This window comes from Psammomys obesus, unplaced genomic scaffold (genome assembly GCF_907164565.1).
Source record: "Psammomys obesus unplaced genomic scaffold, mPsaObe1.curated_primary_1811, whole genome shotgun sequence".
Lineage (NCBI taxonomy): Eukaryota > Metazoa > Chordata > Mammalia > Rodentia > Muridae > Psammomys > Psammomys obesus.
The window spans coordinates 22289465-22312312 of NW_026596073.1; the positions used below are offsets into that span (position 1 = coordinate 22289465).

At 41.5% G+C, this 22848-nt stretch overlaps 1 protein-coding gene across 6 annotated transcripts in view; it reads left to right on the forward strand.

Moving 5' to 3' along the window:
* Pld1 (phospholipase D1) overlaps nucleotides 1–22848 on the forward strand; it is a 194759-nt gene that overhangs the window by 169228 nt on the left and 2683 nt on the right. For all 6 annotated transcript variants that reach the window (XM_055625940.1, XM_055625944.1, XM_055625943.1 and 3 more), the window contains 3 exons: nucleotides 2640–2774; nucleotides 13560–13713; nucleotides 22108–22225. In XM_055625940.1, the coding sequence (XP_055481915.1) occupies nucleotides 2640–2774; nucleotides 13560–13713; nucleotides 22108–22225 (407 nt within the window). The remainder of the gene's footprint in view (nucleotides 1–2639; nucleotides 2775–13559; nucleotides 13714–22107; nucleotides 22226–22848) is intronic.

Below are 22848 nucleotides of genomic sequence, written 5' to 3' on the forward strand. Positions count from 1 at the left end.
TCTATTGCCCCAAGTAACAATGATGACGGAAGCTGTGGGGCGCAGCACTGGTGCAGAAGTGGATTCTACAATATCTGTCAATATCTGTCAAAATCAGTCATTTGGGGGAATATTTTCCAGGAACTATATGGGCACAAAGGACTCTCCTCTCTTTAATTAGAGATTTTTTTTTTAAAGGGGAGGATTGTCATCTACAAAATGTAAGTCTGAGAATTGTGTAATCAAGTTACAAAAAAAATTGTCCCTCCCCGCCAGCTGATAATATTTTAAGTAAGTTTGTGATTTTGTGTTGGGGCTTGTTCATAACTGTCCTAGGGTTCATGTAGTCTGCTGGCTGCAGGTTAAACACACCTGGAACTTAAACGTTGTTCTAATGTAACATTAACACATGGAAGGGTTGTGAATATTTCATGTATGTAGAACTGTTGTTTTCATGTCTGTAGAATGGTGTAATGCGAAGCACCATTACAACAACACAACACTTTTTGTCAGTCAGTGCTCTGAGATCATTCACACACAGCGAGAAGGATGATCTGTCAGTGCAGGACTCCCCATGTGAACCTAGCAAGGAATTTCTTTCCAAGAGACCTGAACTTAATAGAGCATCCAGGGCAAAGTAGAAAACCTACATGATAAATGGGAAGAGCTCAACAAACAAATGGAGCCTTGAGTTTCCAAGGGGTCTACTACTATGTTCCATAATCTCCTAAAGAAAAAGACATAATGTCTTCCTTTTAGGATTCGTGACAACTCGGTTCCTCTCTGTTTGTTCTGAGTCTTAGACTTTGTTTGGACAGGACAAGAGTGTGAGGGAGGGAGACCGTAAAACCTTATGACCAACACTCCGATGGTGGTAGTAATTATAGTTTGGTGTGGAATGCAGGTCTTGTCACATGGTGAGATGAATGAGCAGCTATTTATAGTACAAGCCGGATGCCATTTGGTCTAAACAAAATCTTCCAGTATCAAATACAATAAAGTTTATTTCCTCTCCTAACATTAATGATCTAGAAGGGAGACTTCTTTAAAATTCTTTGACATTTGCACACATCTTTTCATTTTCCCTTCCTATTGCCTTTTCTCAACTTCTGCCTAGCCAATGCCATGCCTGCTTTTATATTATTCAGTTTTTCGGTGCCTCACTGAGACCTATTAGCATTGCTTTCAGGAACATGAACAACTTATCAGTGGGCACACCACTGAATAAAATGACTCCTCTTTCTCGAGTAACCAGTTAGTGCCAACAGCTCTTCAGGGAGGGTGGAGCCTCATTAGCCCCTGCCATCCATAACGGAATGTTGAGGGGTGCATCTTGCACAGGTAAGCGCAGCTGCCGTGAGCGCCTCAGTACAGTGCCCATGCCATGAAGACAGTGGCTCGCAGCGCTCACTCATCCCTGTTCTGGGGGAAGATTATCTAATGGGCAACATTTCTGTGTAGCTGGAGTCAGCAGATTTTACCGCTGTTTAGTGCTGAACATGCTACATACATTTTATGGTTTTGAGGCGTGCTTGTCCTCTGGCACCGCAGCAGGTGCCAACCGAGACAGAAGCAGCTGTGATGTGACACCAAACTCTTTTGTCTCTTCTGCTTCTGCTCCTCAGTAGTTAACTCACCAAATCATTAAATGGCTCAGATTGGAGTACATTTCTAGATTGCCTCAGCCAAAGGCAGAACACATCTCAAAATTGTTTTTTCTTTTCTTCCTTCCTTCCTTTCTGTCCTTTTTTTCTTTCTTCCTTCCTCTCTTTCTTCCTTTCTTTACTTACTTTCTTTTTTGAGACAGGGTTTCTTTGTGTAGCCTTGGCTGTCCTGGACTTGGTTTGTAGACCAGGCTAGCTTCAAACTCACATAGATCCGCCTGCTTCTGCCTCCCCTAGTGCTGAGATTACAGGCTTGCCCCACTGTGCCCAGCCAATGTGATTTTTTTTAATGTAGTCACTCATTGTCCTAGTTAGCTTTGATGACATAGCCTGGAGTCATTTAAAAAGGGAATCATGACTGAGGGATTGCTCACCTCAGGTTCTCCTGTGATGTGTCTATGAGGAATGGTCCTTATTTCTTAACCGATATACAGAGCCCAGTCCACTGTGGGCCTGAACCAACCCTGAGTAGGTGGCCTTAGGATATATAAGAGATGAGCTAAGCATGAGCCAGAGAACAAGCCTGAGGATGAGCTAGCAAGAACTGTCCCTCTGGTCCCTGTTTTAAGCTCTTGCCCTGAGCTCTCGATCTGACTTTCCTCAGTGATGGACTGTGCCCTGGAAGAATAAGTCAAACCCTGTCCTCCCCTAAGTTCCTTTTGGTCAGAATGTTTTGTCACAGCAACATAATGAAACTAGGACAGTCATCCAAGTTATTAAAATACATTCCTGTATCATAAAAATTTTCTGGTTAAATTTTATAAAATAAATTAATATATATTACATATATTATATACATGTTACATATTATAAATATCATTTTATACATGTTATACATATATTATGCATGTATTATAATATATCTTACACAATAGTGTATATATGTATTCTAATTAACCTGCTTAAATGGCATATATGTCTTGGAAAACAACAAAACTGATGTACCTTATTTGGGCATGGCGATGTTAATTTCAGTACTTTCTTTCTGACTCCCAGTTGGTAACCAGTGGATAAATTACATATCGTTTTGTGGCCTGAGAACACATGCAGAGCTGGAAGGAAACCTAGTCACTGAGCTCATCTATGTCCACAGCAAGTTGCTAATTGCTGATGACAACACAGTCATTATTGGTAAGTGTATGGCCTGTGGCTGCGTCTCCTGTCCCTGACAGCCCTGTACCTGAATTATCCTTCCTTCTCTACACTTCCTTGCAGTTGGGACATTGTAATAGAACACCTAAACTGTACCATTTTTTTTCGGCCTCCCTAGCCCGTTTTGTTTGTTTGTTTTTGTTTTTAACCTGTAAGAATTAGAGATCCAGAGCAATGAAAGGGACTTTGTACATATTAAAAGCTGGGGTTGAAACCCTTCATTCATCTATTCATCTGACTGATATCATTTATTTAAATGTGTTTACTTATTTGTTTCTTTGTCTGATTGATGTTGTGTGTGCTATGCCTTTCTGTGTGGAAGTCAGAGGCCAGATCAAATGAGTTTCCACCAAGACAGTCCTGGGAATTGAACTCCATCCATCAGGCTTGGCTTGGCACCAAACGTCTTTACCTGCTGAGCTATGTCACTAGCCCTGATTTTACACTTTTTTTTTTTATTCCCTTATTTTTATTTTGAATCCAAGTGACTGTCTAGATGTCTGGGATTAGAAGGAGAGGAAATCAGCAAGAAAAGTATTTCAAACAAGAGACCTTTGTGGGTGGTCTGTGTTGACCCCACCTCCATTTGACCTTTCCTACAGATCCAGAGTTGGGTAGCAGTCAAAGTCGGAAGGATGCTAAAGTATTACTGTCTATGCACTTACCAATGCTTTTTCTAGTGTCCATATTTTGGATACCCGAAGTCAAGGTGTGGAACCGTGAGCTTTGCTGACGGGTGTGGAGGTAGAGAGAGAGGTGTGTTTCGCTGGAGTGACAGAGCCCTATTTTATGATCCATACCCTTCTGACTGATGATACATAGTGTTCTTCTAGAGAGCCCTTTTCCTCTCACTGGCTCAGGAGCCAGACATGCACATTCTGGATTGCATCTTCTGGGCCAGAGGGGTGGATATTCAGCTTCCTTCCAGGTTTATACACACTGGACAGCCTGTGCTACCATTGTTGCATTATTTCACACTTAATATTATATTACATGAATGAAAACTGGAAAGCTGGACGAGGGATGGAAAATCAATCACGTGTCCATTAGTGTTTCAGTTGCCTCCATGAAACACCACGACCAAAAGCAAGTTTAGCTTATACTTCCACATTGTACTCCATCACTGAAGGAAGCCAGGACAGGAACCCAAACAGATCAGGAACCTGGAGGCTGGATCTGCTGCACAGGTCATGGAGGGGTGCTGCTTCCTGGCTTGCTCCTTGTGGCTTGATCAGCCTGCTTTCTTATAGAACCCACACCCAGGGATGGCACCACTCCTTCACTGGGACCTCCCCCATCAACCATTAATTAAGAAAATGCCCTACAATCGGATCTGATCAAGACATTTTGTCAGTTGAGGTTCTTTCTTTTCAGATGACTTTAGCCTGTGTCGCGTTGACATAAAACCAGCCAGCTTGTTAACACTCTGAATGTGTGCTACTCAGAGGGATGGTGCTTGGCACCGCTGGGAATCCTGTTCACCTGTTTTAAGTAGAATGTAGCTTCTCAGCTGTACTAAGATAATTCCCTAGTCTTTAAGAAGCTAAATGTCATGAAGTATTTTGACTTTTTTTTTTTTTTTTTTTTGGCAGTCATATGCCTTTTTCATCTCTAGCCTCCACTGAGAAAAGAAAAAAAAAATCTCCTATGCAACAGTAATGAGATGTCTTATCTGGTATATGATTTGGGGAAAATGTAACTCTGAAGCAAGAAAATATACATATCATAGTGTTTGTATATGTGTATATCAATACATACATGTATATATATGTCTGTAAACATGGCTTGAATAATTCATATACATGCATTCACATAAGGACAAAGACTGGAGAGATATACTATTTTAATATTTATGAAGAACAATTTAAAAAAAGCATCATATCCCAACATTACTTATTTTATAGAAGTGGTTCTCAACCTGTGGGTCATGACCCATTTGGGGCCAAATGACCCTTTTATATTAGGTCACCTAAGACCATCAGAAAATATCAATAGTCACATTGTGATCCATAGCAGTAGCAAAATTACAGCTATGAATTAGCAACAAAAATAAATTTATGGTTGGGGTCACCACAACATGAAGAACTATATTAAAGGGTTGCACCATTTTGGAAGGTTGAGAACCATTGCTCTGTTGGGACTTACCACCATGAACAAAACTCTACTTCAAATGGATCAAAGACTCCCAACATAAAACTAGATACACTGAACCCGAGAGAAGAGAAAGTGGGAAATAGCTTTGAATTCGCTGGCAGAGGAAAAGACTTTCTGAACAAAACACCATTAGCACAGGTAATAAGAGCAATTAATAAATGAGACCTCCTAAAACTGTATGCTTCTGTATGGCAAAGGACAGCATCATTCAGACAAAGCAGGATACAGAATAGGCAACGATTTTTAGCAGCTATACAGATGATGGAGGGCTAAAATCTAAAATATATAAAGAATTCAAAAAATGGATGTCAAGAAAAGAAATAAACCAACTTTTAAAATGGCTGTGAGGACAGACAAGATTACACAGAGAAACCCTGTCTTAAAAAGACAAAAATAAAATAAGATTGGCTACAGATTTAAACAGAGAATCCTCAAAAGAGGAAATACTAATGGCTGAGTAGCACTTTAAAAAATGTTCAACACCCTTAGTCATCAGGGAAACTCAAATCACATAGACTATATACCAGTCAGAATGGCCAAGCTCAATAACTGACAGCTTATGCTGGCAAGGATGTAGAGTAGGGGAATACGCCTCCATGGCTGGTGGGAGTACAAACTGGTGCAGCTATTATGGAAGTCAGTGTGGCAGTTCTTCAGAAGCTGGGAATCAATCCACCTTTTAGATGCAGCTATCCACTATCCTCTTTTGGGCACATGCTCAAAGGACATTTCATCCTATCACAGGGATACTTTCTCAGTCATATTCATTCATTTATAATAGCCAGAAATCAGAAATATTCTACGTTTTTATCATAATGGGTGAATAGATAAAGAAAATGTTATGTTACATTTGCACAATGGGATATTACTCAGCTGTTGAAAAAATGAAATAATAAAATTCACAGGTAAATGGATGAAGCTAGAAAAAAATCCTCATGAGTGAGATAATGCAGACCCCCCCCAAAAAAAACAAACAAATATGGTATGTATTTACCTATATGTCAATGTTAGCAGTTAAGTCTTCAATAATCCAGCTATAATCCACATAAACCATGGATTTTAAGTATAGAGTAAGGGACTAGAGGGAGGGATAGATCTCTCTAGGAAGGGGAAATAGAATAAATAATTATGGATGTTTATGGCAGAAAAATAGAATGGGAGGATCAAATGAGGAGGGTGATAAAAAAAAAAAAACAACAGGGACAGACATCTAAAGCAAAGACCATTTGAGGTGGTATGGAAACCTATTATAGTAAAAGTTTCCAGAAGATATACATATATAAACATGGTCTAGTTGAAATTGCCAAATAATGGGGAAGATGAAGCCCCAGCTCGGCATCTCTCATCACCAAATGAAGCCTCCAGTTCCAGGCATGAGTTAAAACCAATCATGTATTTGGCCAAAGGGGCTTTATGAGCACCCCCCAAACAACCCAGGCTATTGCCAAAGCTACTGGTTGCTCTCTATAAACTGACAATAAGGCCCTATTGCCGAAAACACCCAATTCATTGAATGTGGAGAGGTCAAGCTCATGCCTCCCTAGAGCCTTCACTATGCTGCTCACGAACACAGGAGAAAAGTAAACACCAGTACAAACACAAACCCTCTGCTCTACAGTGCTGACCTGCCTGCAAGATATGCTAGTGACATGGTGGCACAAAGCTGGCAGGAGTGGCCAACTAGTATCTGATTGGATGTAAGGCCCACTACTCCATAGAATAGAACTCATGTCCAGCGCTGCTTGGGTGGCCAAGAACCTGAGACTAGGTAGGCCAGGGATCTAGGGGAAAAGCAAATACTACTGTTCTGATAAATGATCTCACCCCCCCCAAAAAAAAAAGACGCTTAATGACATCCATCTATATTCATAGATCAATGTCTTCCTCAGCCATCACCAGAGAAGTTTCCTCCTGCAACTAAACAATGTGCAGTGAGTGGAAGACTATGAAATAGTCCTAATTGGGATGTCTCCAACAAATCCTTTCCCTCGGGGCTCAGTTTGCTCAGGAGAAGAGAAGGTGGAATAATTGTTAAGAATCAACGGGGATGGAGAACACCAAGGAAACAAAGATTGCCAGACACAACAGGACTGATGTCTAACTCCCAGAGACTGGCAGCATTCATGTGCCTGCATAGGTAGATAGCCAGATGAGGTCTTAGCCCCGAGAGGGAAGGTGGACTAGCCTCCAACCCTAACCAGAAACCAACTGCGATTGATAACTGCTCACAAAGGGAAGATTAGTCTTTCCAGTAGAGTCTCACTGGGCATAAGAACCACTCTTAAGGCCTGGTCCTATTGCCAGTAGATGACCAACACAAAAAGGAATTCAATGGCATATGGGGGAAGGGGTTCTCTGTCTCATAACATTTTGTTGGGACTTTTCTACCTTTCAGGTCCTTTGCATATATGTGACCGTTTTTGGTTTTATGATTTTACGGGTTTTCTGTGGCTGCCTCAGTCTCTATTATGTGTTTCTTTGGCTTTTTTTTCTTCTGTATGTTTTATTCTATTCTGGTTTGCTTGATTTTGTTTGATCTTAACTCATTTTGTTATTAGTTTTTAGATGCCTGGGTTTTAAATGAGAGACAGGGTGTGGATTTGGATGGGAGGGGACATGGAAAGGGTCTGGGGGAGTTGGGACAGGGGAACTATAATTTCTGTATAAAAAGCCTATTTTTAATAAAAGAAAAAATATAGAAAAAATGCCGACATGCTCAGAAGTCTGAAACATTCACTATCAAACAAGAGAGAAAAATACCCTAGAAGGCAGTCATGGTGGTGCCAACCTTTAATCCCAGCACTTGGGAGGCAGAGGCAGGAGGATCTCTGAGTTTGAGGCCAGCTTGATTTGCAGAGTGAGCTCCAGGACAGCGATGGCTGCAAAGAGAAACCCTGTCTTGAAAAAGAAAGAGAGAGAGAAAGAAAAAGAAAGAGCCTAGAATTTTTTCATTTAATCCTATAGTCTATACCTGCTGACATCGTGTGCTTTTATTTTAGTCATGTGATTTATTTTTCTGAGATAGTAAAATAAGTCTTTTGTTTTTTAGATTTTAGCATATATTTTACATAATTTCCAATTCTATTTTTGTTTACACACTCATCATTTGCATACCTAACAAGCCTGTTCCTTTCATTTCAATTCCAACTACTCTCTGGTTTTGTAATTATTGTTTATTTTCTGCACTGTTATAAGAATTGTCCTCATTTGTGTTAACAGCACATTCACTATCTGATTGGCTGTTTTCATAGTTTATTCACACTGAAACCTCAGCTTAATTACCGGTGTATTCTTGGGACTGAGAACAGGACGTTGTTCAAGGCTCGGCACTTGTCTGGGAACGGTACAAGCCTGCAGACACAGGCATGCGGAGAAATCATGCCCCTCATAAGCAAGCAGTCCTTTCCAGTTAGAGGGACTTACCTTTGTGTCCGTGGCTCCTTAGAGGCACCAGCTACCGGCTCTTCTTTCGATAAGGAATTTTGACATTTTTAATCTGTTCACGCACAGTCTCCTTTAAGTCCCTTCCGAAGAGGTTCTTCAGCTGAAGGTGGTGTGAAGCCCGGTACTCCTGCAGTGTCTCCAGCTGCCCTTGCAGCAGGGCTACCTGCCCCATCAGTATTTCACCATCAGTAAGCTGGTTCCCAGGAGTTCCCTCAGCTGTGCGTGCTGCGCAGCCATTTGCTCCATCAGTATTTCCTTGACATCATTTCTGAGGACTTTTCTCAGTGGCGTGTGATGCTGGGTAGCTTGCTCCTCAGATCCTCCTTCCTTCCTCTTCACCCGAGGATCTTTTTTATCCCATTGCTTTTACTCCTCCTCTTCCTTTTTGGTCCTTGGGACATTTTCTGCTAGTGAGAAAAATGGAAATTAATTTGTTTGGAAATAATAATAATGCAAAGGGAATAAAAAGATAAGTCACAAACTTAAAGAAGATATTTGCAAAACAGAATATTCAAAACACGTAGGAGAGGCTAGAGAAATGGCTCTGTGGGTAACAGCGAATGATGCTCTTGCACAGGACCTGGGTTCTGTTTTCAGCACCCATGTGGAATGGCTCTCAGCGGCTTGTCACCCCACCACCAGAGGATCTGATGCTTCTGGCCTCAGTAAACACCCTGCCACCCCCCCCCCCCACATCCCAAAACATATAAAAAATGTTAGAACACGCAAGGAATGCCTTCAAATTCAAACTGACAAATATGCAATTAGAATGCCAAGGGAATTTTTTTTAACTTTTATTAATTACGCTTTATTCACTTTGTATCCCCCCATAAATCCCTCCCTCCTCCCCTCCTAATCACACCTTCCCTCCCTGTTCTTCACTCATGCCCCTCCCCAAATCTACTGATAGGAGAAGTCCAAAGAACACACCCATGATCCATAAACAGAAGAAAAGATACTCATGCTTTTTAATATAGAAATGGCACCGGTAACAGCTTTTTAAAATTCTTAGATTGGCAAAAATCAAAACATGAGGCAAGCTAAACTTTAGCCAGGCCACAGAAGTGCCTTCAGCCCCTGGAGGGAGCTCAGACTAGCAGCTGTTTGGGAAAATACTCTGTTGTCACGCTCCGCACTCAGAATTCCAGTCCTGCTACATAAAGCCTACATATATGCTCACACACAAGTACCACAGCAGCACAGAGAACACGGAAAGGTACTGCACAGCAAAACTCTGCAAGTAACCCCCGTCTAGGGTCAAATGAAACGTTAAGTTATGAAATGGTTATGGAAGTCAAACAAATACATTAGTTTACACAGATAAATCTCAAAAACACAACGTGGACTGAAGGAAGCAGGTTTCATGATTACCTACTGAATGAGCCCATTGATATCTGTAATGAAAGTTTTGGTTTCTTTAAAAGCTCAGTTATGTTACATACATACATTTTTGTTTTAATCCCATGTGTGGGATTTTAGTTTGGGCTTAGTTTAAAAAACAAAACAAAACAAACAAACAAACAAAAAAACCGAGTGCAACAGACATCAAGTAACAAGGCAGAGGTAAAGTGGTTTTGTTTAGGAAGACACATGATAAACATGAAGATTAACATCAAGCTAGCTAATCTCCCGGTGAGGGAGGGAAGGGCTCGTGAGAGAAGGCGCTCCTGTGGGGGAGAGGTATCCTTCCCAGCCTGGGTGATGGATTCAGTTTATTCGGTGGTGATTTTATTATTTTTTATTATTTTTATTATGTTTTTGTATTGTGTTATATTTTAAAAATGAGTTTTTAAAATATAGCAGCTGCAGAAATGGGTTTTAAATGATCAAGGCACTGACTTAATAAAAACAAGGAACCCAGTTCCATGAAAGTTAGTACATGATCACTGCGCACATTTGCTGTCAACAGTGCAAACTCTTGAGGGCACATGCTGAGCAAGGTCAGAAGTTCCTCACCGTGCTCTGTGTTCTGCAAAAGGCACCCAGAACCTGTAAACATTCCGTGTTCCCCAGCTTCCTCCTTCCTTCCCTTCCTCATTTCTTTTAAGGTACAAAACTCCTTTTCTGAGTTTGATTTTCAGAACAAAGCAATGTTTAACTGCAAGACTAGAGGTAACATTTACACTTGTCAGCATTTCCCTGTCAGTATTAAATTTAATAAGTTCATGTGTGTGACATGCATGAATTCATGATCGCATATGTATATATACATGCTTGAGAGCCAGAGGCTGACATGGTGTCTTGATTGGCTTTCTTCCATTGTCACTTTCCACCTTATATCTTCAAGGTCTTTTGCTTTTCTAGAGCCCAATTAACCAGCCTGCTTCAGGAATCCTGTCTCTGCCTATTTTGTACTATAGGTGTACTTTAGGTGTAACTCCATGCCCGGGACTATAGGTGTAACTCCATGCCTGCCCAGGATTTACATGAGTTCTAGGGACCTGAACTCTGATTTTCATGTTATCAACTGTGTGGGTCACAGCCTCAAGTGACCCATCCTCAACAAGGCTAGCTTAACAGTGGAAAGCAAAACCAAACCAAATCAAACCAAACCAAACCAAACCAAACCAAAAAAAAAAAAAAAAAAAACAAAACCCCAAAACAACCAAGATTTATTCAATGTGCTCATCTTGGGAAAAGAAGCAAGAGAGACCCGGTGAAGCCACCCATGTTCATCTTCAGGATCCTGCAGTAAAACTGTGAGGTTTAGAAAGCCAAGGTTATCAACATCTAAGCAGTGCCCTCCAAGGTGTGGGCCCGCCCACCACTGACCCCTCATTGTTGGCTTCAGTCTTATGCTGTAAGGTGGTCTGACAAGTTGTTAGAGCTTGTGAAATTTCCTTCCAGGAGACAACTTCCTGTCTGGTTGCAGTCTTTTCTTTCTTCCAGCATGGGATTTCTGGGGGGAATTCCCATTTCTTTGGGGCCCATTGTTTCAACAGTCTGGTTGAAATCAGGTGGAGATCTTTTTGGGAGATCTTCCATTCTCCATAGGCCTTTTTCATTGGCTCCTGCAAGACTGTACTTTGCTGCTGTCTCTAAGATTTCAGCACACAATGCCAGGAGTGTACTTCTACCCTCAGGAGTCAGGAGCCATGGGCGAGGGTCTGACCCTAGTGGTTATATATGTGGGGGTATTGTTTAAAAGAAGAAAAATCCCAACTGTTCTGCTTTACCAGTAAAGACTCAAGAACCAGATCTGGGGTGAAATCCTGCTAGTTCAGAGAGGCAGAGAAAGCACTCAGCTGACCTTCCTTCTCAGCTCAGATCAGGATGGAAAAAACCCAAAAGGCTCACTAGCTTAGCTGACAGCCCAGGAACAAAAGGCCAAAAGAACCCAAGGCCAAAGGCTTGCTAGCTCAAGGCCCAAAAAGCCGGGGAGCTGAGGAGCTGAAGCCTAAGCTAAAGCCAGAGCTTGAGCTAATAGCCCTTTCTTCTTCTGCACACCTTCTTAAATACCCCTCAACTCAAAGTCCTTCCTACTCTTTATTCCCTTGCCAGTGGGTTTCCTACTCTGCCTCTTCACCTAGAGTTAACCTTATTAAATCCTGTGTACAGAAAGCTCTGGATTAACGGTGTGTGCTAGGTAGGGCTGGGTGAACCACAGCATAATCACCAGTTTGCAATAAACAGAAAGTTCTTGGATTAAAAGTGTGTGATAGGGTTCACCCACACCCGAGAAACAGGGTTTTACAGTTCACAATTTTGGGGTTCACAATAGGCTCAAATATCCTGCAACATGGAGGTTTCCAGGCTGGTTCCCAGGCCACAGTGATCTTGGTCCCAGACCTTGAGCAGCCTCCTCAGAGCAGGAGGGGAGTGAAGTTCCAGAGCTTACCAGGAGCTCCTTTCACACACTTAGGAAAGCAGGCTTAGGTTAGAGAAGGGGCTCAGATACAAATGAGAAAGGGCAATGGGAGGGTGCACTGGAAGGGTTGGAGAGAGAAAAGGAAAGAGGGGAATCATGTAATTATACTTTCATTGACGAAAATGCTGCCGAACCTTATGGCTAATTAGTGCGCATGTGTGCCTTACTGTGATCAACCACAGTATTTGTTTTTCTATTGTGAGAAATCAGGTAATAAAAAGTGCAAAGTACATATCTGAAGAACCTCCCCTATCAGTGGACTTGGGGAGGGGCATGCATGCAGAAAGGGGAGGGAGGGTGGGATCAGCAGGGGAGGAGGGAGGGGCTTATGGGGGGATACAAAATGAATAAAGTGTAAGTAATAAAAAATTTTAAAAAAAATAAAATAAAATAAAAAAGATTAGTTCTTCTCAAGTCACATCCTTGGTGAATTGAGATTTCAAAATAGAGGGAAGTGGGCATCAAAGCTTCTGCCCTGCCAGGGGAGGTGGAGAGTTGTCGCCACGGATGGAACACAGTTTACAGATTAACGGATGACTGTGAAAGCACCCATGGCATTGAACATTCCTTACTGTATAAGCTCAAGATGAGAAAGCATCTCTAATACCAAACCCCACTGGCCTCAGCTTCTGGGTGTCTAATCTCCTGTATGCAGTTGATGAAGCTAAGGTCTTTCTGGCTACAACAGACCTGCCATTCACGAGTCCTGCTGCGGCACACTGTGCCGCTGCTGTCCACCACTCAGGCATTTCTCTAAAACAGAGGGAGCTGGAAGACGGATCAGAACAGATGTAACAGTCGTCAGGTGGAATATCAACAGGACCATCTCAGAGCAGAGCAGGATCCCACAACAGTCTACAGGTCTTGTGGAAGGTAGTTCTTTAAGCTCCTGCTGCCGCCACCACAGAGATTCACACCAGCCCGCCACAGCACATGCATCTATCATCTATTGTTTTACTCTCAGCAGCAAGTATTGAACTATTGAATTGGATCCTGGTCTCAGACACCTAGGAGCCTGAGAACTTGAACTTAAATTTCGCCTTATAATCAAAATGGAGACTTGGAGGCAAAATGGCTTCTGATATGCTAAAGGTGACAGCAGGTGTTAACAGAGGAGCTCCAGTTATGCTAAGAACTAAAGTAGGTCTCAATAGAAGGGCTAGAGAGTTTAAGCGGGTTGCAACAGGCTAATCCTAAGGAGGACCCTACCTCCCCTAAACTAGGAAGCTTGGAGTGAGGTTGCCATTAGCAGTTGCTGTCAGGAGAAGATTGTTCATTTCTGCTGTTTCTCCTTTTAGGTTCTGCCAACATCAATGACCGGAGCCTGCTGGGGAAGCGAGACAGTGAAATGGCTGTCATAGTGCAGGACACAGAGACGGTCCCATCAATAATGGATGGAAAAGAATATCAAGCTGGCCGCTTTGCCCAAGGCCTTCGGCTACAGTGCTTCAGGTCAGCGCTGTAGAGCCACGATTTTATTATTAGTTCCCCATTAGGTGCTAGGGCTCAGGGTGACCTTTACCCTTGGCCATGCTAGTTCACTCGTGCCATGCTAGGTTCTTCTTATCTGGAACAGTGTCTCTCAGAGTGGAGGATATATACGCTAGTAGAAAAAGCTACTTTTAATGTACACACATGTCTGTCATCTTTATGTATAATAGCAAAAACTACCATTTGAAATGTAGTTGGGTTAAGGTCAGGCCAGGTCAAACCATCCAGGTATGGTTGGCTTAAGTTGTAAAAAGTCACTTCCCTTTAAAAAATCAGAATAGACAAGGTGTGCCAGCATGTGAAGGCCCTCTCCCCAGAAAGCACGATAACCCGAGTTCAATCCCCTCAGCTCACAAGGCAGAAGGAAAGAGTCTTTAAGTTGTCATTCAGACATATGGACCACATGATGGAAGGAGAGACCCACAAGCTGTCCTCTGACCTCCACATACACTATGACACGAACTTGTGCAGACACGCAAAGTAAATTAGAAGGATATAATAAGGATTACTAAAAGTATTCTAGTTCTTGCTGCGCTCAGGATTTAGTGAATGCTACATTTCCCGGGTTTAAAGGGACTTCAGACATGAGAGATCCTGGTCTTCCATGAGATAAGCAGACAGAATATTTAGTGCTATGAAGCAAAGACTGAGTGACCCAAAGGGATTAAATGATGATGTTGGCCCTGGCTAGGTTTGAACTGGCCCCAACTCCTTTAGTCTAGCATCAACAGTGATCCTTCCTAATCCTTCTGGATTGGATCGCTCCTTGCTCGCTACCGTCCAGCTCCTTACCTCAGAACTAAAGAAGGAACAGGTAAAACCCTTCCAGATATATTAATCCCGCATGGTCTGCCAACACCTCGACCTTCCTTCCAGCTTTAGACCTTATCAGTAGGTCCATAGTTGAGGATTCTAGAATTGTCCTTGCTGTGATGTCATTTTGTTTGTGACCCGTTAGGGTCTGTGTGATCTCCAGGGTCAGGAGTGTGTCAGTCCAAGTGAGGCTAGAAGCAAATCTGGTTCAACATGATTTAGTTAGTCGGTGTTCTCTGAAACTTCTAGAGTGTGATCCCCAAGTAGTTTACTGTTAGTGTATTTCAGTACAGTGCATTTGCAAAAAAAAGTTCCTTGGTATAACACAATCCCCTGTGTACAAGAGGTATAATTACATCCAAACTTTTCTCAAAGAACATGACACCTCATTCACGAAGATGGGTTCTAGAGATAGGCTATGTGTATTATCTCTCTGAAGAGCCTATGGGAGAATCTGGTGCAGTCTTGGTTGTATGGATGGCATAGCAATCATTAGCTCTACTAGCTCTGGTTGTGGGAGCTCAGGGGAGTCCCTGAGCCTACAGATAACGCAAAGGTCACCTAGACTATTAGCTGCTTCTGGTCCTGCCTCTGGGGACTTGGTGTGGCCTGGGCCTACAGATAGAGTAAATCACCAGGTTATTAACCACCTCCAGTCCCAGCCTGCTGGGTAGTAAAAGTGGCTCTGAACCTCTCCTGTTGAAAAGACAATCCTGCCTGCCTAACATTCCAGGTTTGTTTAGTGTGGATCTGTCCACAAGGACCTGTGTTCCCCAACCGTGGCCTCTATGGTGAGACATACTGAGCGCTTTCTACTGCCTGTGGGAGCGCGGCACCGTTGTTTCGATCCTCCATCTGCAGACTGGCTCAGAGAGGACAAGGACGAGGCACTGCGCTCTTTGCCAAATGATGACCGCCTTCCTTCTTCCTTCCATTCTGACAGACTCAGCTCGCCAGACCTAGCTTCATTCCAGACACATTCATTCTCTGCTTTCAGCTCAAAGAACTCAGTAGAGCCATGCCTCAAAATATATTAATACCTTTCAACAGCTTTTATTGCTATATTTGTCGCCTTTATTACTAATGGTTTGGCGCAGTGAGAATTCTTTCAAATCACTGATATTTCAGAAAAGTGGTGTTAATTTGTTTTGTTTAGCAGGGGAGAATTTTAAATTAGTATCCTGCTAATCAAACCATTGGCTGCCTATTCGAACATATACAAGGAAATATTTCACTCTGTGAGCCGCTGAATGGTCTTTATTATTTAGATGTTACACCTGCTTTTTCATGTCAGTAACGATTATTCTGTAACATTTTCATGATTGCATCATACTTCATCATATATGTTTGCCATAATTCCTTAAAAACAGACCTCCATATTTGACATAACTTTTTGCTAATTTTTTTTTATTATTTTGTGATTTTTTTTTAAGGTTTTAAAAATGTGTTATTAGTCAAGAGTGTTTGTTCTTTTGTGAGTTTGCCTGGCCTTTTCATTCCCTTTGCCTATTTTTCTGGGATGTTTAACCTTCTCTTGATGACCTATAATTATTACTTATTTTGTTGAATATGTTTGAGCAATTTCATCTTACTCCTATTTAGGAGAAAATTAGTATTTAGGGGAAATTATTCAGGTATTATTAAGCAAATTTATTAATTTTTCTCATTTACCTATTTGCTGAGAGGCCTTTTTGGTGGTCAGATGTGAAGTGTGCACCTCCATGTCTCACAGAGTAGCATGTTTAAATACAGGAAATGGTATAAGAACTCTTGATTTTTTTTCCTCCTCAATTGGTCAAGGTAGTACTATTGACCTGGTTGATTTTTGTTTGTTTGTTTTTTAAATATTTATTTATTTATCTTTATTTTATGTGCATTAGTGTGAAGGTGTCAGATCTCTTGGAATGGGCATTACAGACAGTTGTGAACTGCCATGTGGGTGCTGGGAATTGAACCCTGGTCCTTTGGAATAGCAGACAGTGCTCTTAACTGCTGAGCCATCTCTCCAAACCCAGCCTGGTTGTTTTTAAACATTTTTTTGTTCTTTTGTTTGTTTTTGAGACAAGTTCTCTATGTGTAGCCTTGGCTAGCCTGGAACCCACAGAAATATGTAAAGACCTGTGCCACCATACTTTCCTTTTTTTTTTTTTTTTTGAGATAGGATGTAGTCCAGGCTGGCCTGAACTCACTTTGTAGTTGAGGATGACCTTGAACTCTGATCCTCCTGTTTCCACGTACCAATCACTTATAAGAGAAGTATGCACCACCACGTTCAGAAGTTTGTCTGATGTTGAAAGCCTCTTTATGACACTGACAATTGACATATATTTTAACTTTCCTCCCATCTCTATCACATCATATTGAAAGTCTGTTTTCTTATAGGCCAGTGTGACATCAGTTCCAATCTTTCAGGTGCAAATTTTAATATTGCTTTTTGTCATACTGCTTCATCAGTGTAGTTTATTATTATTATTATTATTATTTTTTTTTTTTTTTTTTTTTTTTTTTTTTTTTTTTTTTTTTTTTTTTAGAACAAACTTGGCTATCCCAAATAGTCACTCTTCCACATGAACTTTAGGACTATTTACTCAAATACTCTTATGTCCCTGGTTTCCTTTTTAACCGGCAGTATAGCAGATTTATAGAGCAACATAAAAATAATTGATGTCTTCATAATTTTGAGTCATCTTACTGAAGAAGACTATTTTCACACTGTGTTACAAAGGCAGTTGTTTTTTTTTAACTTTTTACTGATTCTTTGTGAATTTCACATCATGCACCCCAATCCCGCTGATCTCCCTGTCCCTTCATACTCACCCTCAACCCTTGCAACCTCTCCCCCCAACAGAAAATAAAAGTACAACAAAAACAATCACAAAGAAACAAATTATCTCACAGTGGAAGCTGCAGTGTGTCACACAATATATCCTCTTGTCCACTCACCTTCCTTGGAAATGTTCATTGAAGTGAGTCATTGGTGTGGTTCCAGGCCTCTGGCTTCTGCTACAGTGTCAATACTGGCTTCTCACAGGGACTCCTCTCAAATGTCCTGTTGCTGCCTGTGTCGTGGGGATCCGACATCTTTGGATCAAGTCGGTTGTTTTTAAACAATGATTTTTAACTTTACCCCGATGGCAAATACAGTTAATATATTAAAAAGCACCACAAAAAAAAAAAAAAAAACATGTCAGTTCTCCATCCCTTTATTAGAAGCGCTTCAAGAGATAAATATTGTAGCCGAGAGCACAGCCATTTTCCATATGGACTAGTAATTCATTCATTCATGTATTTACTTATCTGTTCATTTATTTATTTATTTTTCTTCATGTTACATCCTGGTTACAGTCCCATCCCTCCTCCCCCCATCTCAGCTATTTTTTAATAAAAAAATTGAGAGACATTTCAATATGAAATCAATTCTAAACGGAGCCAGAATCAACTACCAGCTGTGACTGCCACAGCTGTGAGCCACAGTCCTGTAAGCCCTAGAAAAGTATCCCAACTTTACGGATACAGCCAGCACTCACCAAAAGCCATTGGCCACACAGGTAGGCTCAAAACCATGTAAGGTGATAGATGTGTGGAAGAGAATGGACAGAAATATCACTTATTTTCAGTGTTTCGGCCCTCCTACATTTTGTGGTTAAATATTAAATACACATAGGCATAAAATTGAAGTCATTTTCTCTTAAACCTTATCCTCAAAAGATCACCCAAACTTCTTCACATATTTCATTTTCAGGTAGTTAAATGCTGACAGGAGAAATATTGGAGAACTGAGCATTGCTGATATAAACTTAATTCAATAGTTTTTTTTTTTTTTCCTACAAACAAGCCCTTAACTGATAAACTGGTGGGTACATTATCTCACCTCTTATTTTCAAGAATAAACTCATGGGAATACCTATGCTTAGTTTTCCGTTCTGTATATATGCCCCAAGTTAGTGGTGCTATTCTAATTAATTCATCGTCATAGCCCCTCTGTCCTTCAGGTTTGGTGCAGTTGAATTCTCAACAGCCCACCAGGGGCATGCAAACATCCTTGTTTGTGTCCTCTTTTAAAGTTATTCTCCAGTAATCTGAAGAAGACATTATCTAAATTAGAAAGGGAATTTTTGAGGTTATGAAACTAAAGAATCCTAGTGTACCTCTGGTGCCAGCTCTGCTTGTTTTCAAAGAGATTCTATGTAGCAGAAAAGTTGCAAAGTGAGATGAAAATGAGTTGCCTTTAATACCTGTGAAATAGACTGAATGTTTCCAAGTGGAGGGTGAAGGTGCAGCACAGCCTCTCTTGGAATAATTCCAAATATTCTTTAACCCAGGAGCTTGCATTCTGGAATTCCTAATGATCATAAGAAACAAAATCACCGAATGTTACATAGTATGTCTAACCTGCATTCGTTGCGATAATAATAAAAAAGTTGAAACTACACAAATGCCCATCATAAAATAATTAGTTACATAAACTGGACACTCTCAGAAAGTCTGCAGCCACTAAAAAGGATGTCAGTCTGCATTTGCTTAAATACAGAGAGGGTAAAAGCTGAATGATGTTTATGTTGTTAAAGCAGCAGTAAGCATGTTGGCTAATTCTCCTGAACAAATGTCTAACCAGATGCAGGTTAAGGAAGGGGGTTTACTTTAGCTTATAGTTCCCTAGTTCCAGGGATACAAGTCCATTGTGGTCAGAAAAGCAAAGTAGCAGGCACATGAGCTGCCTGGTTCTATCATTTTCCTCACCAGGTGGGGGAGAGAGAGAGGAAATTTTTGTCCCCAAAGCAAAAGTACCCATGGCAATCATGTACATATGAGCCTATGGGGACAGTTCACATTTAGATCACAGAAGTCATGTGAATTTGCCAAAACTCCCTTTGACGTATTTTCCCACATGGTCATGGGAGTCTGTGCCCTCTGGCTTTTCTCCAGCCTAGCCGATTGTGTTGCTTCCCCATGGCCACACTGGGTCTTCTTCACTGTGTACGCTCCCTCCTCTGGAAAACTCTTTACAAAAACGGTCTTATGAGCACATAAATTAGGGCAGTTCGAAGGTTTGGATTTCTAGCCAAGACTTCTCATCCCAAACACACCACTTGTGTGTTTAAGGGATGGACGGGACTGACTGACAAGCTCAACTGAATGCCTAGTCTTTGCACACTAACTGAGCTTACCCACAGAATTTTCCATCTTGGCAGATGGCAATGACACTTATCTGTCAGTGGTCCTCAGTACCAACAGTTTTCTCTCAACTTCTATACTCTCATGAGTAAAACCACAGCTCCCAGACCACAGCCAATGTCTCATCTTAGCTATGTTGCTGCCAGGGCTCCTGATTGGTTTCTGTTTCAACCCTTGCCCATACAGTCTGTTTTTAACTGTGTGTGTATATATGTGTCTGTGCATGCGTGTGATACATAAAATGAGGATAAAATGGGTCTCCTTGTCCAGTTATTTTATCATTTGTTTGTTTGTTTATCTAGATAGTCTCTTTCATTCTGTAGTCCTGGCTGGTGCTGGTCTGGAATTCATGGTTGTATTTTAGAGGTTGTATTTTACTGTATACGCTGGATCATATCACCCCTCTGTCTGATGTCTTCAGTGAGTTGTCCTCTCATTCATTTAACATCCAAAGCAGTCTTTATTTGCTGTATGTTCCAGTCGTTCTGTGGTTAGCGTGGGCCGTTCTGGTGCACGCTGAATGCACAAGGCGTATGGAAAAAGCTGTGTGTAAGCACCACCACGTGCTTACAGAATGAGGGACTCCTGATGTAGTCAATGGGAAGGCTTTCCGTCGGATTGCAGAGATCTCAGCAAGTCTGAGGCTGAGACAAGTTTATCTCAAGCGATCAGACTTCGTACACACTTATCAAAACAAAGTACAGTGCTGGATGCCATTATACAATGGCATTGCAAGGTAGACAGGGTATGCAAAATTAATATCTAACAGTAACTGTTTAGCCAAGTTCTGTGTGCTTCACTGACCTCTAAGGAACACTGAGAGACACACAGGTGGCCTGTGCGCTTCATTGCCTGAGAGACTGCCTTGGATTCTCAGGAACCGAAAGGCACACAGTGCCCTAGGAGCCACAGGCTCAAGCCTTAACAGCGCCTTGACACACACCTCTCAAGGCAGCTAGATCAGGCTAATGCCACAAATCCCTGCATCTTTGGACTCATTTTGCATTTTAGTTCAATTACTAGTGTTTCTCCAGACTTTATACTTTTTCAATATGGCTTCTAAAACCTATCTTATTTTTGCTAGGTGATTTCTTGCTGTTTCTAGTGTCTTGATTCTATATTATCAATTCAGATGATAGTTTGTGACTTCTTATGTCCGACACTCACCTAGATATGAGACTAGCTAAGACGTGGTCTCTCAAATAATCTACCTTCTCGTAGTGCTATTAGTGACAAATGGATCTGTCGAAAATTTTAAAAATGACCTAAGATACTGTAGCTGCTCTAATAAACACAAAAAAATATAGAAGTCAGGAAGCCAGTGGGAGCATCCTAGGCTCCCCAGCTTCGCCTGCAGCATCAGAGGAGAGGGCTACGAAAAGCCTGACAGAGCTGATCTTGTTCTGAATCTTAAAACATCACAGCTGCCTCATCCAGGTTTCATGTGTTTGCTTTCTCTCATTTTATTTTGTCATGTTTGGTTGTTATCACTTAGAAGCCTGTTTTTTGTTTTGTTTTGTTGTTGTTTTTTCTAATGGGAGACAGAAAAGGAGTGGATTCAGAGATGAGGGGAGGTCAGGAGGGACTTGGAAGAGTAGAGGAAGGGAAACTGTAATCAGCCCATATTATATGAGAAAACAACCTATTTTTAATAAAAGGAAAAATAATAATTAAAAAAAAACTATCACATCTGGAGTTGGTAACCAAGTGGGAGAAGAGAAAACCTCCCTGGCCACACCCACCTCTCCCTGTCAACACATAATCCTATTGTGACAGCTGTAATTAGTTTTATTTGCTGGGGCTAATTAGTTCTTCATTTTCAGTCTTACTCACCAAATGTAACTACGTAAAGAGATGCCGTGTCTTTCTTACTCATTTCTATATGCAAGAGTTGAGCACAGTGCTTGACCCAAAGGATGGGAAGGACACTAAAAGGATGGGTAGAGGAGGACTGAAGGGAGGGAGGGAGTAAAGAATAAGCAGAGAGTGAAATGGAAGGTTGGCTCACATGGAGTCCTGGGTCCTCGATGGAGTCCCAGCGTTGCTCTCATCAGCTGTGTGGACTGGAACGGGTGTTTATAATCTCTCCTGCTTTAGCTTCCTCATCTGTAAAATGGGCACAATTACAGTTGCCTTGTCACAGAGTTCTGTGCATTTGGCAAGATAATTCTTCTGGCCAATGTTTGCATCTAGCCATCTTGGGCCACATTACAAGGATTCTTTTAGAACAAAAATGAAGTTCTAATCGGTTTAATGGCTTCTTTCTCTTCCCTTGCAAAAGATCTCTGTCCTTGCCATTGAACTGCCTTCTGTTACCAATGGAAACTTCTAACTCAGTCACTCAAACTGAAGGCTTTTGTGTTTCAGGCTTGTCCTTGGCTATCTTTCTGACCCAAGTGAGGACATTCAGGATCCTGTGAGTGACAAATTCTTCAAGGAGATCTGGGTTTCAACAGCAGCCCGAAATGCTACCATTTATGATAAGGTGAGGTTTACTTATCCCTCCTTCTGCCATTTTCATTCAGTCTCATCACCAGTTTATTGATACAGATAGAGTATTATTAGTATAAGAGAATCAATATAGCTTTGTGCTGTAAAACTATGTCTTTGTAGACATTGAAAAACAAAGAGCAACAGGCAAAGAATGTAGCTTAGTGGCCAGGCACCTGCCTCGCATCCACAAGGCCCTGGGTTCAATCTCTAGCACTGAAAAACAAAACAAAACAAAAAATCAAAAGGTTTATATGAATTATCATTGAGAAGAGGCCATAGTGGCACCATGTCTTCCATAGGAATCAGGGCTCTCATCAAAAGCATCACGGGTAATGACCAAACAGCCCTTGAGGGTGTTTAATGACAAACACAAGGTAGACAGGTAGGATCCAAAGATGAGTACACCTTACTCAACCTATCTCAGCTGCTGATGAGTGGTACTAAGTGGTACACCTGTATGTGGTGGCTTGGCTTTCTAGGCCTTCCTTTCCTCCCATGGTTATTAAAGAGTTAAGTGTTGATTGATGGTGGAATAGGTGACCATAGGAAAAAACCAGATTTGTAAGAAGTTGGATAAGAATGTGCCCTCCCTCGGGTCTCCCAGAAACCCCTTTC